Consider the following 14537-nt stretch of genomic DNA (forward strand, 5'->3'; position numbering starts at 1 on the left):
CAATTTCCCTGAGCCTTGTGACTTCATTCTGGGTTCAGGTAAATTGCAGCTACTTCACACCTGGTAGGTCTGAGACAAGCCTGTGAGAAAAGCAGGAAACAGAGGACAAACACTGTGGAGCACAGTTGTTAGCTGGCACATCTTCCTCAGTGGAACGGTGGAAAAACAAAACAAAAACCACGCATGTACACACGGCTATATTACTAAAGATTCTATTAATGAACAGAACTGATAGAATGAATCTCTGTATGCATGTTGAAAGCGGATTTACTAGAATGTCTCACTAACAGTGGCTGTCTACCAACGGAAAGTTGAAGAATCCAATGTGGTTCAGTCTATGTGGCTGGATGTCTGTCTGTCTTCAGTATATACCAGAGTTTCAAAGAAGTAGGCTTTTTAATGCCAGAAAAGAAAAGAAAAGAGAGAAAGAAAGAAAGAAGAAAAGGCAAGAAAGAACTTGCTAGCCAGAGGTAAGGTAAGTAGACAAAGAGAATGAGCTAACATCTTCAGTGTTCTTTATATATGTGGGCTGTCACCAAAAGCTGTGGCCTAGAGTAAAGGTGGATCTTAACAACTCAAAAAATCTAGATTGAAGAAGGGTTTTCACATTTCAAAAGCTATAATTAAGAGAAATCCCCACACTGTACCCAATCTCTTTCAGTTTTAGTTAATTCCACATGTAGTCAGTTTGAATACAAGGTATAGCCAATGTTTAAGACAAGACAGAAGAACTGAGAAAGACATCCCCCGCCCCCTCCATTGCAGTCAAGGAGAGAACAGGAGTCATTTCCAAAGGAATGATATCCTTCAAGAAAATAAGCCCTGGGATTTTACTGAAGGAGTCTGGCTATGTTCACATATAGGTTTCCCTACCCCTATACATGCCACGTTAGCCATCGTTGGACTAACGATGTGAAAATTCTAATAAATCTGCTTTCAACATGCAGAGATTCATCCTATCAGGTCTGTTCATCTAGAGAACCTTTACTAAAACAGTTCTGTGTGTGAATGTGTGCTTATCTTCCCACTGAAGAGGATGTGCTGGCTAACACTAGTGTTCCTCAAGGTTTGTCTCCCAGGGTTCTAGTACCTACCAGTGAAAAGTAGCTGCAGTTTACCTAAGCCCAGCGCGAAGGATTCAACCCATGCCAAATTAGAGTGTTTATTGGGGGCAATTCTCTAGTGGGCTCACTGATCCCAAGGATAAGAGTTCACTAGTCCCAAAGCGGTCAGAAAAGTCGATATGGGGAGTAAGGATAACGAAGGGTGGGGAGAAAGAGAGAAAGAGTGAGCAAGGCAAGCAGGGAGAGAAAAATGCAGTAGGCAGGGAGGGGGGGGTGAGAGGGAAGGTGGAGGGAAGAGAGGGAAGGATGGAAAGGGGAGGGGGAGGGAGAGAGAGGCAGAGAAACAGAAAGACAAAGAGTACAAAATTTCTGGATTTTATAAGAAGAGCTTCTGGGGAAGGGAAAACTCGGTCCCTGCACTGGAAAGTTCAAGGTACAAGGTGGGGTATGCCAGACAGGCCCTGTTACAGGTGGGGACTGAGGAGTGCTGGGAGAACCTGGAGGCCCAGACAGCTTTGGTGTGTTAAATATATGAAGGTCAGCTGATTGTAGGGACTGAATCCCAACAGCCACAAAACAAAACTCTTGTTTCCTCAAATCTCCCTTTAATTGTTAATATCTTGGGCACCCTTCCACTTGTGGGACAGATTAATAACCCCACTGCAAGTTGAGTATGGGGGTTATGCAAGCTGTATACCTTGATGCCAGGAGGAGGAAAGGAAAGAGACTATTGAATGTTGTGAGCTGAGTTCAGGTTGAAGTGAGGACCTGGTGAGCACAGGGTCACTGCCCGCAAAAGGGAGGAGTAATAGGCTGAGCCGTGGTAGGTGGCCTGGTGGGTACTTCCTGGGAATGGGCGGGGAGACAGATGAGAACGCTATTGGAGGACAGGCACAAGTGCTACTGAAATGCAAATCTGTAGATCTGGAAATGGTCTGGCCCTGGGCTTGAAGCTTAGGCCGAGAACTGTGTATCCTTAGTGTATCTTCAGCTCACTCTAACCCTTATGGAGGTTCTCAAGTCACTCAAGACGACTGGCCAATCAGATCCTTCAATGGACCTGCCAATCAGAAGAGAAGGCGGGCTTTTCCGGGTGTCTTGTTGCAGGATTCGCTTTGCCGCTAAGCCTTCTTAAATGGTCCTGGCTGCTGTGCTTTGTGTCCTGCGGTTGGATTCTGTGCGGCATGCTCAGGCAAGCTCCACAGTTGCGACATGGTGAGCACATTGTCACGGCAAACAAAGGGGTAAGAGACCGGGCGGGCCCGGTCAGCGGGCGGCGCGGCGGGCGGGGGGCGGGGACTGAGCTGTGGAAGCTGGCCTGGTGGGTCTTACCCCAGGCTGAGTGGGAATTGGCCACTACCTGTGAGGTCTTAGCCACTCACTGGACCCAGAGGCAGTTTCTGAATAACTTCCCTGTAGGGGTGCAACTGTGCAGAGCATTTGGCTTGTGTATGGAAAGATCCTTGGCGTGATCCCAAACTCAGAAGCCTAGTTTCTACAAGTTCTGTTCTTAGCATTTAACATTAAGGTGTAAGATCAATTTGGAGTTATTTTGTGGAGGTTGTGGAAGGCATCTCATGTGCTGGGTAGCAATCCAATATCAAGCTGTAATGAAAGAGTAGAATTGATGATGTAAAGGATTTGCTAAAGGTTAGGAGATAGCAAGGCACACTAAGTAGAATTTAGCTGAGAGAGGACTGCCTGCAAAACACCCCACGTGTAAGTAGTAAGCTAACCAGGCCTGTTAGAGATTAGGATGCTAGGATACACAAGTTTGTTCACCAGGATTGTCCAGAAATATGGCACCAGACCCTGATTTGCCACCAGCCACTAGGCCCATCTCCATATTAAAGAGCAGGCCTCTAACAAGCTGATCAATGGGGCATTACAGGATCACAATCAACAGTAAGGCCTGGTGTGCCAGAAAGGTTTAGTTTTCTTCTTGAGAAAAGTATAGTTCTGCCACATGGTCAAGATGACACCCAGTGACAACCATTAGAAAAGTTAAAACAACAACAAACACTGTTTATTGAGTGCTGGCCTGATCAAGCTATGCTTTCCCTCCTTTTCCTGAGGTCCCCTTGTTTGAGCTCCTTCTGAGACTCAGGGACATGCTTGGCAGAGCCAGTAACCATCTAGGGCCTAGTCCTTGGGAGCTTTCCCTGGGGCCCTGGTTATAGAGATCGAACAGCTCCCCTAAAATTAGGAATATGCTTGGGGCCAGGGCATTTGGGAGGGGTTGCTTAAGATTCTGAGAAAACAACTCTTGCCTGTTGTGGTTTGCCCTGAAGTTTTGTGTATTTTGATGCAAATTCCACTGCCCCAAGGACAGCTGCCTAGGCACACACTCAGAACTCAGGTGACTTCACCTGAACCACCTCCCCATTGAATCTGTAAAGTACAGGTGAGGGGCAAGTACAGGATAGAAGGAGGCCTGTCATTGGAGGAGAAGGAAGGATGGGCAGGAGAGAAGTTTGAAGGAAGAGGAGGAGACCAGGACAGAAAGGAAGAGAGAGGAGAGAGGAGAGGGGGAGAAGCCATGGCAGGTGATGTTAAGAGTCTGCTCTGTGTATTTACAGGTTTTTATCAATGTTCCTAAGGGATGGATGGTACCGGGTTGTGTATGTTTAAGTCGGCATTTATATCTTACCAATTGGATCTAAGATTATTGTGTTGTGTGTTCTGTATATGGGGTTTTGAGTGTAGGAACGTGTGTGGCTGGGATGTGTTTCTGCCAAGATACCTAGCGGGATAAAAGACCAACAATACCCTCTTTTATTTTTACATTTTTACAACAACACTTCCCACCATGTGGGACTATGGGTGCCAAGGCCACTACAGACTTGGTAAGGAATATTTTTGAAATACACTGAGTTCCTTGTGCAGCACTGTTTGATTAGACTTTTCCTGAGTGTGTCCCATTATATGATGTTTCTGCTAACTTTGTAATTTAATCTTTCTGCTGACTTCATAGATGTCTCCCGTTTCTTTCCATTTCCCTCATGTAAACCATATACAAGGTGACATTCTTCTTAATGTCTTAGCTTAAGACACCCCCACCCCCACCCCAGATTTTATACTTTCTAGCTTCTCCTTTTCCTATGTTTTTCTTCATCTGAGACCTTCCACTTAGGACACTGTCACTAACCTACTGTTTTAGGGCACTGGTGTACTTAAGAAATATCCCGGAAATGTTTGCTGTGTAAATGGCCTATCTAAGTGGCCAGCCTTGTAGCCTCCAGTTTATATTTAAATTGTTCAAAACTTAACCTGGAGAAAAAATGGGCTGGGGAGATGGCTCAGCTGTTGAGAGCACTGACTGCTCTTCCACAGATCCTATTCTCAGCAACCACTTGGTGGCTCACAACCATCTTTAATGGGATGCTCTCTTCTGAAGTGTCTGAAGGGAACCACGGTGTACTAACATATAAATAAAATAAATAAATCTTAAGAAAAAAAAAACTTGGGGGTTGGGGATTTAGCTCAGTGGTAGAGCGCTTGCCTAGGAAGCACAAGGCCCTGGGTTCGGTCCCCAGCTCCGGAAAAAAGAAAAAGAAAAAAAAAATTAACCTGGAAACTAAACCTAAAACAAACTTAAGGGTGACAGCATACATGGACTGTAAAATCTACCTAGGCTAGATCCTCTTTTAGCATTTTAGACCCAACTAACTGGATCTTTGCTGGTCTTTGCTACTTTGTGGTTTCTTTTTCCCCACTCTTAATCCCCTCCTCAGCCCCCCTCCCCCCAACCTCGTTTCACCCCCTAACACCAGATAGGAGAGAAACAAGGATGGAGGAGAAAAAGATCCTTGAATCTAGTTCCTTGTACTCGACCCAGCATCGTGAGTTGAACAGTCTCTGCTGGGGGTAGTGAAGATGCAAAGCCAAGAGTTAGATTTGGGGGGACTGCTGGTTAATACAGCTGCCTCGAGTTTGTTTTTCAAAATTTTTATGCCCCACAGTGCCAGAGAAAGCAAAGCCACAAGTTAACAAACAATTCTCCAAAATATACACAGAATATAGGGATGAGGTTATGAGAATCATCCTTTGGCAATACTTGGTTAAAATCCTTTTACCTTTCCACTATCAGCAGTCACAGTGAATGGAGTGATTCAGGGAAATTCAGTTCCAGAGTCCAAAAGGAGTTTCTGAGATGCAGAGGTTTCTCAGGTGTGCAGGGTGGGGTGTAGGTGGGCAGGGCAGATTCTACATCATTACTAAAATACATATGGCATCATGTGGAAGCAGACATTAAGTTATTCTTCAACCTTCGTTTGTGTGTGGGTTCAGGGGGGCTGGGTTTGTGTGAGATCACACGGGGGCATTGGGAGCCGCAGAGCCATAACCCTCCTTTCTTACCACCTCCACACAGAGAGCTCTAGAGTGTGGGGCCAGTAGTGGCCCGAGGGTCAGAAATATAGCAGTTTAGTGGTCAGTTTGAGTTATTCTTGTGGGAGTTGGGACGTCTATGTTTTTTCCATTTGAATACACATGCAATCATAGGTAATATTGGTCAAATTCACATTTTTCCTGACTGAGTTTCCTTAGGTCTTTTGATTAAAACTTGACTATAATTTGGGGCTTATGTTCTTGCCTTTTTTTCTCTACATCTCCTTTTTTCACAAATGTGCTAAAACTTTTGATCCTTGTAGCTCTTTGGTAAGTATAGATGGAATCTATACTGTGCCAAAATGTGTACTATTTCTTCATAATCCTGTTGATGATTCTGACGTTTTTTTCACATGGCAAATAGCTTTGAAATCAGCTGTCCTGTTACATATTATTATACGTTTTCTTTAAATTTTGAATTTTGCTGCAAATTGAACATACCCAACATTCCTTTTTTAACATCACTATAATGGTGTTGTTTACAGTTATATAACTTGGTAAAAGATATTCTACATAATAATTCATTTAGCAAGCTATATAGTATGTGTGCGAAACTGAAACTGATGTGAAATAATGTCCAAAGCCATAGAAAGAGGACTTTAGTGTAGACTTTAGTGACACAGAATTCATCCTTAGGCTCACGTAGACAAGATCTTTATAAGTATGACTTAATTGAGAAAGAAAAAAGAGTGAAAATAAAGCATGGTCCAGAATTGGACAATAAATCTGGATGTGACACAGGATTGTGTCTTAGCACTAAAGTCTGATAGCAGTACGTTGGGATTTTCCATAGATACCTACTAAAACTAGTTAAGACTGTGTTTCTATAGTTGATATAAAATTGTGCATGTTTAACATGTGTATTCTGATACATGTGTACGTAATACCTACACCCAAGCAATCCCCATCCTATGGAGTGTTGTATGGGAATCGAGGCTCGTGCCCAGACAGACCACACCTGGCCAGTACAGTTCCATGTGAGAGACTTTCATTGGTGCTGGGGATGGGGGATGCACAAAGGAGGGGAGGAGACAAAGGAGGAAAAGAGAAAGAAGGGGTGAAGGTCAGGAAGGGTTGGCTTTTTATTTGGGTAGGGACATAACTTCTTGCAGACGAGGGTGGGAGATGGAGGACACTGGAAATATATGACAACAGATGCACAGGTCCCTTTCACCTCTGGGTGACGTCACTGCTATCGCTGGGTTTGGAGACAACCTGCAACCATAAAGCCGGTTCCTCATACCAACACTAACTTCTCATGAGAATGACAGAATTGCCATGGATCCCAGCAGTCTTCTCAGTATAGTTTCCATGCACTTGAAATTAGTTTTAAAAAGTACCAGAATGCTCATGTTTCTTGCAGTTGTATTCATACTTGCCTAAATATGAAAATAACATCAATGCTCATTTGTTGAGGACAAGCTAGGTACCTCTAGGCGACCTAGGATGCCTTGGGTTAAAGGAGTGGATAAAGGATTATGCACTTGTAAAGACTCTCACAGTCAGTGCTTTATTGGTCATAAAACAGCATGTAATTATAGCTTAAGCATTATCAACCCATTTCTTTGTCCCATATAATTTTAACCTTTAATGCACTCTTATTATCAGATGGATATGGGAGCTTGAACCATGTTGTCAACATTGTAGGTAGCACTTGAAAATGAAGGGTGACCAAGTCAACTCAGTCAGTCAACAGGGTCTCAAGGGAGGGAGTGAGGATTGAAAGGAAAAAGAAAATTGGACAATATATAGCATGATTCTAGCCAGTGCTGAGGCTGAAGCGGGTTTATTTTTCCCAGTCTGCTTTTCTACCATTTTTAGTACAAGCAAATAATAAGGTCAATTCTAGGTCAAGGAACAAACAAGGCAGAAAGTCCTGTGATCATTGTTTCTAGGGGCTCATCAGTTTGATAAGAGAAAAGGAAGGTTACTAGCCCAAATGAAAATATTCTTACCTGAACCTATTTCCTAAGTACTAGTCCATGGTCAAATTCCCCCCAAATTCGTATAGAAGGGGAAAAAGCAGAGAATCCAGCTGAAACAATCTCCTTCAAAGGTTTTTTTTTTCCTAATGTTTATTTAGAACATTATGTGGAGAAGAGAAATGAAATATCAAGCTTTCTGTAGCAAGAGTTGTTATAGATGAGAAGCAAATGTGCTATTGTAGTATGCTATAAAAATGCAGAAAGTGGCTTTATTTGGATGTCATGAGAGCCCTCTGCCAATGAGTCATACTGCATGAAGAAGTAAAAACGAGGTTAAGAAACAGATTGAAGGGGTTGGGGATTTAGCTCAGTGGTAGAGTGCTTGCCTAGCAAGCGCAAGGCCCTGGGTTTGGTCCCCAGCTCCGAAAAAATGAAAAGAAAAAAAGAACCACATTGACTGTTTTGTTTGAGTTTAAATACTAACGATAAATTAGAGTTGAACAAACATGTAAAAGTCTTAGATAACTGACTCGGCTCTTTGTTTTCTCTGCCTTCAGTAACTTAGATGGTAACACTTTCATTTTTGCTTTGGAGAAAGCGTTTAAACATTTAATATTTTTATACATTGGTTTATTTAGGCTTAATGCATAATATAGTTCATGTAGCGATTTTGTGCAACATCTCATTTATTTCTGTTTGAATAGTTATTGAAACATTATTTTTTCTTAAGAACAATTATGAGTATTCCTTTGGAATGAAATGAAAAGCATTGTAATTCCACACTCCAAACTAGTGAAAGTGAAATACCCCCAGATTCTGGGGAGACTCTCGCTCCAGTCACGGGTTGGGGTACCCCCAGGAAACACGAGAAGCCAGTCTTGATGTAATCAGCAAGAGGCAGTTTTATTTACGAGATCTCGGGCTGACACATATCTCACACAGGAGATTGAGTCCAGCCCCGAGCCTCTCTAGGCCGGAGCTTATATAGGGAAAACAGATTGGTTAGTACAAAGGGTGTACAGTTATTTTTTTTTTTTCTGTGCGGAATTGTATTAACAAAGCATTCTAGCATCTTGGCAGTATGGGCAAGGTGTCTTATCTCGCTCAGCTAAGGGATGACTCGTATCAGGGAGTGAAGGAAGGGAAGGGAGGTAGCTCCAGGGGTAGCTCCAGATGGCCAGTGTCCTTGGAGCCCTATCTCAAATTCTTTTAGGCATAGTCAGACTTTGTTCAGGACTAACTTTTAGAAATTTTAACCCTTCATTCCCCTCTGCTCTTAGTAAGTAGTCCTAATCCTAGGACTCTATGATGAATCTAGCGTCTAGTGGCTCTTCACTCCATATAGCCCGATACTGTTGTCTCAACATAAGGACTTGTATAGCACTAATCCGTTCTCTAATAAAAGCAAAAAGGCGGTTAATGATGTAGGGCCCAACAGTGAGCAAAAGGAGGAGGATAATCAAGGGACCAGCTAAAGCTGACAACAGGGTGGTAAGCCATGGGGAACTATTGTACCAGCTTTGAAACCAGTTATCAGTGGTTTCTCGTTCTCGTCGTCTCTTATCTAACCTTTCTCTAAGTTTAGCCATAGAATCTTTAATGGTCCCGGAGTGGTCAAGATAAAAACAGCACTCTTCTCTTAAAGCAGCACACAGCCCTCCTTCTTTAAGGAATAGTAAATCTAACCCTCTTCTATTTTGAAGCACCACCTCTGACAAGGAAGTCAGGGATTCTTCTAGATGACTGATGGATTTTTCTAACGCCTCTATATCTTCAGAAATGGCAGTGTTTAAAGCTGTTAGCCCCTGATGTAATTGTTGTGGTCCTGTAATTAAAGCGGCTGATCCGGTACCTACCCCAGCGGCTACTCCCAAGGCCAGGAGTATGGCTACCGTTAGGGAGATGGGCTCTCTTTTGGTCCTGGGGTTCTGACCATATAGAGACAAGAGTTCTTCAGAATGAAGGTAATAGATTCTTGGGACCAACTGTACCATTACACAGTAATCTGAAAGCCTATTGACCACCGAGTCAGCCAAGCAGGGGGTGAGGCCAGAGGCACAGGCCCACCAAAACCCAGAAGGAGGAATTAAGTAAGAAGCAATATCGGAGGGGGTGGTGTCAACCGGGACAACATAGCGACATAAGTGTCTGTGAGACTGGGGAACCTTTCCCACACATGTTCCTTCTCCCGATACCTCAGTTAAAGTTAGCCGGGGCTTGTTGGTGTAAAGGCAAACTTCAGGGTTAGAGTCTATGGTGAAGTTGGCCGAGATTGCTATCCCCTCGTAATAAGGGGGGCTCGAGGAAAGACAAAACCAACATTCTGATGTCAGATCGGGATTGGAGTAATTAAGGGCCTGGAAAGCACCTTGGACCAGCCTAAACATGCGTTCCTGGGCACCGGGCAAGTGAGGGGCCAGGTAATTTCCCGTGGTCATGTCCCCGGCAAGTGTAGAAACCTCAGGTTTTAAAGTAGTAGTAGTCGTAGTAGTAGTAGTTTTGGGCCTAGGTTTGGTGAGGGGTCGTCTATTCCTAAGAACAGCGCTTGGGTCTATAATTTTGGGGCTAATAGATTCTACCTTAAGTCTAATATCTAGGAGAATTCCAGGATCTGTTCCAGGTACGTAGAGGCACAGTCCCCATCGTCGGGTCTGGAACCAGTCTTTGGTGTATTTTTTTCCCATTTGAGTAAAGGTGATGTTGAGGGTGGCAACTCTACCCTTGGCCCATTTGACGTCTATAGAACCCCAAGTGGACGAGGGATTCCAGCTTGTCTGCCCTGTAGTCTCACAGCCCCAATAATAACAGAAAAAGTGTGATTCTCCTCCACATTTCCACATATCAGACCTGAGGGGCCTGTTCTTCGGGCAGACATAGAAGGGGGTCTTAGTGAGTTCTGTCCTAGCCCCAGGAGTCCGGCAGCCGGCATCGGGTTTCGGGGGTGGAGCACGTACAGCTCCAGGTCCTCCGAACCGGGGGGAAGTGTATAAGTGTGGTGAGAAATCTAGCATGTCATTCACCTCGTCAGGGGCCATATGTTCTAAGCCCCACCCTGGTGCTCCCGCAGCCAGCTTACACCAGGACGGGTACAGCGGTGGCCACCAGGTCCAGAGGGGATGTTTACCAGTGACGGACCACACTAGGTCTCCTGTTGAAGAGAAAACCTGCCAAGTTAGTTGTTGGGGGGAATGTGGATCCTTATTCGATGTCATCTCCCGGGGTGAGGCGGCGGCGGAGGCGAAGCTTAAGAGGGTGAGGAGTCCTTTCCACCGTCCATTCATCTTCAGGGGTCTTGGGAGCCTTCTTAGCGTGTGAAGCGTGGATCCAGGCAGCTATTCCGTCGACCTTTATAGCTGTCGGGGTGGTGAGTAGGACTGAATAAGGTCCTTTCCAGCGAGGTTCAAGGTTACTGGCTCGGTGTCGTCTGACCAGAACCAGATCTCCGACCTGAAATCCGTGTGGGATGTTGGGGCTTTCTGTCCGGTAGGTCTCCTTCAGCAAGTCCCACACCTGGCGTCTGACAATCTCAAGAGCCCTAAGGCGGGTGAGGAGGGGTTGAGAAAGAGGAGGGTCAGGATCATGTATTCCCCCGGCTTCACCTATAGGTGGCGGACTGCCCCGTAGAATCTCATACGGTGTCAGCTTAAACCTTCCCGGAGTGTTCCGAGCACGGAACAGAGCGAAGGGAAGGAGGGCTGTCCAATCTTTCCCGCCGGTCTCTAAGGCCAATTTAGTCAAGGTCTCTTTAAGGGTTCTATTCATTCTTTCTACCTGTCCTGAGCTCTGGGGTCTGTAAGCACAATGTAATTTCCAATTAATCCCCAGCTGACTGGCCAGCCCCTGACTTACCTGGGCAACTTACCTTAGCAGGTCCATTGTCAGACCCGATTACCTTGGGGAGTCCAAACCGTGGAAAGATCTCTTCCAGTATCTTCTTAGCCACCACTTGAGCTGTTTCTGAGTGGGTAGGAAATGCTTCTACCCAACCTGAGAAGGTGTCTACGAACACTAGTAGATATTCATTACCATACCTGGCTGGAGTTATTTCTGTAAAGTCAATTTCCCAATGAGCCCACGGCCTATCTCCCCTAAGTCTCTTGCCATGGAGAGACGGGGGTCTATTAGAGTTGACGAGAGCACAGGCTTGACAACTCTGTACAACCTCTTGGGCTAAGTCTGGTAATCTCTGAACATAGTATCCAGAGGATTTCACAAGTTCTGTTAACTTCCGTGTACCCAGGTGGGTCAGACGATGGAGGTTGGTAATGAAGTCGCGTCCTTCCTTGTTTGGGAGGACTTGTTTGCCATCTGCTGTCTCAGCCGCACCGCAGGGAGAAAACCCTTGTACCCAATCAGACCGATGAAATTCCTCTAGCTCTTCTTGGGTGTATTGGAAGCTGGAGTCTTTTAGGTTTGGGGGAAGCTCTTTATTTACCACTGTCAGAATTACAGCCCCGAGTGTGGCCTGTTTGGCAGTGGCATCTGCCATACGGTTGCCTTTTGCCACAGCATCCTGTCCCCCCTGATGTCCGGGGCAGTGGATGACGGCTACCTTTCTTGGGAGGTGTATAGCTTCTAGGAGGCTGAGAATCTCATCTTTATTTTTAATTTCTTTTCCCATGGACGTCAAGAGTCCTCTCTGCCTGTAGATGGCCCCAAGGACATGTGCAGTGGCAAAAGCATAGCGACTGTCAGTGTAAATGTTAATGTTTTTTCCTTCAGCCAGCCTCAAAGCCTGAGTGAGGGCTATTAATTCAGCCTTCTGGGCTGAGGTACCCTCTGGCAGTCCACTGGACCAAATGGTCCTTCTCCCATCCACCACTGCCGCTCCCGCCTTCCTCTTTCCTTCTACCAGGAAACTGCTGCCGTGTGTAAACCAGGAGGGGCAGCCAGGTAGGGGGACATCTGTCAGCTCTTCTCTGGTACTAGAGGCCTCGGCCAAGATGTCTGTACACACATGTATTGGGTTCTGACCTGTTGTCTCTGGGAGCAGCGTGGCTGGATTTAGAATGACAGGAGCGCCAAAAGAAACTCTATCATTCAGTAGCAGGCTCTGGTAGTGAGTCAGGCGGGCATTAGTTATCCACCTGTCTGGGGGCTGCCGGATAACACTTTCTAGAGCGTGTGGGGCTATAATCGTTACTGGCTGACCTAGGGTTAGTTTATCAGAGTCTTTTATCAGAGTAGCTACTGCTGCAATGATCTTGAGGCAGGACGGCCAACCGCTAGCCACTGGGTCTAGCTTCTTGGAGAGGTACGCTACAGGCCGCTTCCAGGGACCCAGGGTCTGTGTCAGCACTCCCTTTGCTACCCCCGCTCTCTCATCTACAAACAGCGTAAAAGGTTTGGTTAGGTCAGGCAGGACTAGAGCAGGTGCAGTCAATAAGGCCCGTTTGATGGCATCAAAGGCCATTTGATGTTCAGGCTTCCACTGGAACTCAGTCTCTAACCTGGTCAAGGTGTGGAGGGGGGCAGCCAGTGCAGCGAACCCAGGAATCCACAGCCGGCAGAACCCGGCGGAGCCTAGGAATTCTCTCACCTGTCGAGGCGTCTGAGGTACAGGTATCTGAAGCACAGTCTTTTTCCGGGCTTCTGTGAGCCATTGCTTACCATCCCTAAGGATGTAGCCCAGGTAAGTCACCTCTGTGTGGCATAACTGCGCTTTCTTCGCTGATGCCCGGTATCCTAGGCGACCTAATTCAGATAGTAATTGTTCAGTCCCTTTTTGGCACTCATCCTGGGTTTCAGCACCTAAAAGTAAATCATCAACATATTGAAGAAGAGTCAGCTGTGGGTTATTGGTTCTGAAAATCGTCAGGTCCCGATGTAGAGCCTCATCAAAGAGGGTGGGTGAATTCTTGAACCCCTGTGGTAGTCTGGTCCAAGTCAATTGTCCAGAATGTCCGGTTTCCGGGTCCTTCCACTCAAAGGCAAACAGATGTTGGCTGGTGGGGTGTAATCTCAGGCTAAAGAAAGCATCTTTGAGGTCTAAGACAGTGTACCATATCCTCTCTGGCGGCAGAGTGCTGAGGAGGGTGTAGGGATTAGGTACTATGGGATGTACATCTTCTACCCTTTTGTTGACCTTTCTCAAGTCCTGAACGGGTCGATAGTCTCGTGTCCCAGGCTTCTTTACTGGTAATAGTGGGGTGTTCCAGGAGGACCGGCATGGGGTTAGGATGCCCAGTTGTAAAAATTTGTTTATATGAGGCCGAATGCCTTCTTTCGCTTCCTTGCCCATAGGGTACTGGCGCACACTGATGGGAGTAGCACCTGACTTGACTGCAATCACTATAGGGGGAACTTGGGAGGCCATTCCAACTCCCCCAGTCTCCGCCCAGGCTTCGGGGAACCTGGAAAGCCACCACTGCGGGTTGTCCATCTTCTTACCTTTTTCATGTATGCGATACTCGTCAGCCAAATTGAAAGTCAAAGTCCATACTGGCCTGGGGGGGTGCCACTTTATTCGGGGTCCTTCCGGTGAAAACTGTATTTCGGCATTCATTTTAGTCAGCAGGTCTCGACCGAGCAAGGGAGTGGGACACTCAGGCACTACTAAGAAAGAATGGGATACCCGGCCAGCCCCTAAATTGACACGGTGAGCTGTTGTCCACTTGTGTATTTTCATGCCGGTTGCCCCCACCACCAAACTGGTCTTGTCAGTAAGCTTCCCCAGAGGGTGTTGTAAAACTGAAAACTCTGCCCCCGTATCTACTAGGAAGTCCACGGGGGTTCCCTCCACATCTAAAATTACCCTAGGCTCGGGGAGGGAGTACGAGCCCTGACTGTCCTAATCATCTTCGTTCCTCAGGACAAGGGTCCTGGGACTCCGCATCTTTTCCCTCTTGTTCGGACAATCCCTGGCCCAATGTCCTTTATTCATGCAATAACGGCACTGGTCTTTATCTACCTGTGAACGTCCTTTATCCATCTGTGAAAGTCTCCGATCTTGTGAAGCCCAGTTGTTCCGGTGGCGTGGGTTGCCCAGATTCTCTATCTTTCTCCCTACATTCCTGTTTCCTTCAGGTACTACTGCGGCCAGTATTCGTGTTAAATTCTGGTCCCTACGTCTATCTCTCTCATCTTCTCTTTCTTCTCTTTCCTTTTTCTCCCTCTCCTTCTCTTCTTCTGTCTCTCTCTTATGTATACTTTCTCTGCT

At 46.0% G+C, this 14537-nt stretch overlaps 1 protein-coding gene across 2 annotated transcripts in view; it reads left to right on the top strand.

Annotated features, from left to right (window-relative positions):
* The first annotated feature begins 2159 nt into the window (after positions 1-2159).
* The window catches only part of LOC120094817 (zinc finger protein 431-like), a 41395-nt gene continuing 29017 nt past the window's right edge, over positions 2160-14537 (top strand). The window contains exon 1 of one of the 2 annotated variants that reach the window (XM_087569076.1): positions 2160-2308. In XM_087569076.1, coding sequence (XP_087425202.1) covers positions 2249-2308 — 60 coding nt within the window. In that variant the 5' untranslated portion in view covers positions 2160-2248. The remainder of the gene's footprint in view (positions 2309-14537) is intronic. The other variant, XM_087569077.1, reaches the window with a different exon arrangement.

The sequence above is a fragment of the Rattus norvegicus genome, chromosome 9, assembly GCF_021556685.1.
Source record: "Rattus norvegicus strain SHRSP/BbbUtx chromosome 9, alternate assembly SHRSP_T2T, whole genome shotgun sequence".
In the NCBI taxonomy this organism is placed as follows: domain Eukaryota; kingdom Metazoa; phylum Chordata; class Mammalia; order Rodentia; family Muridae; genus Rattus; species Rattus norvegicus.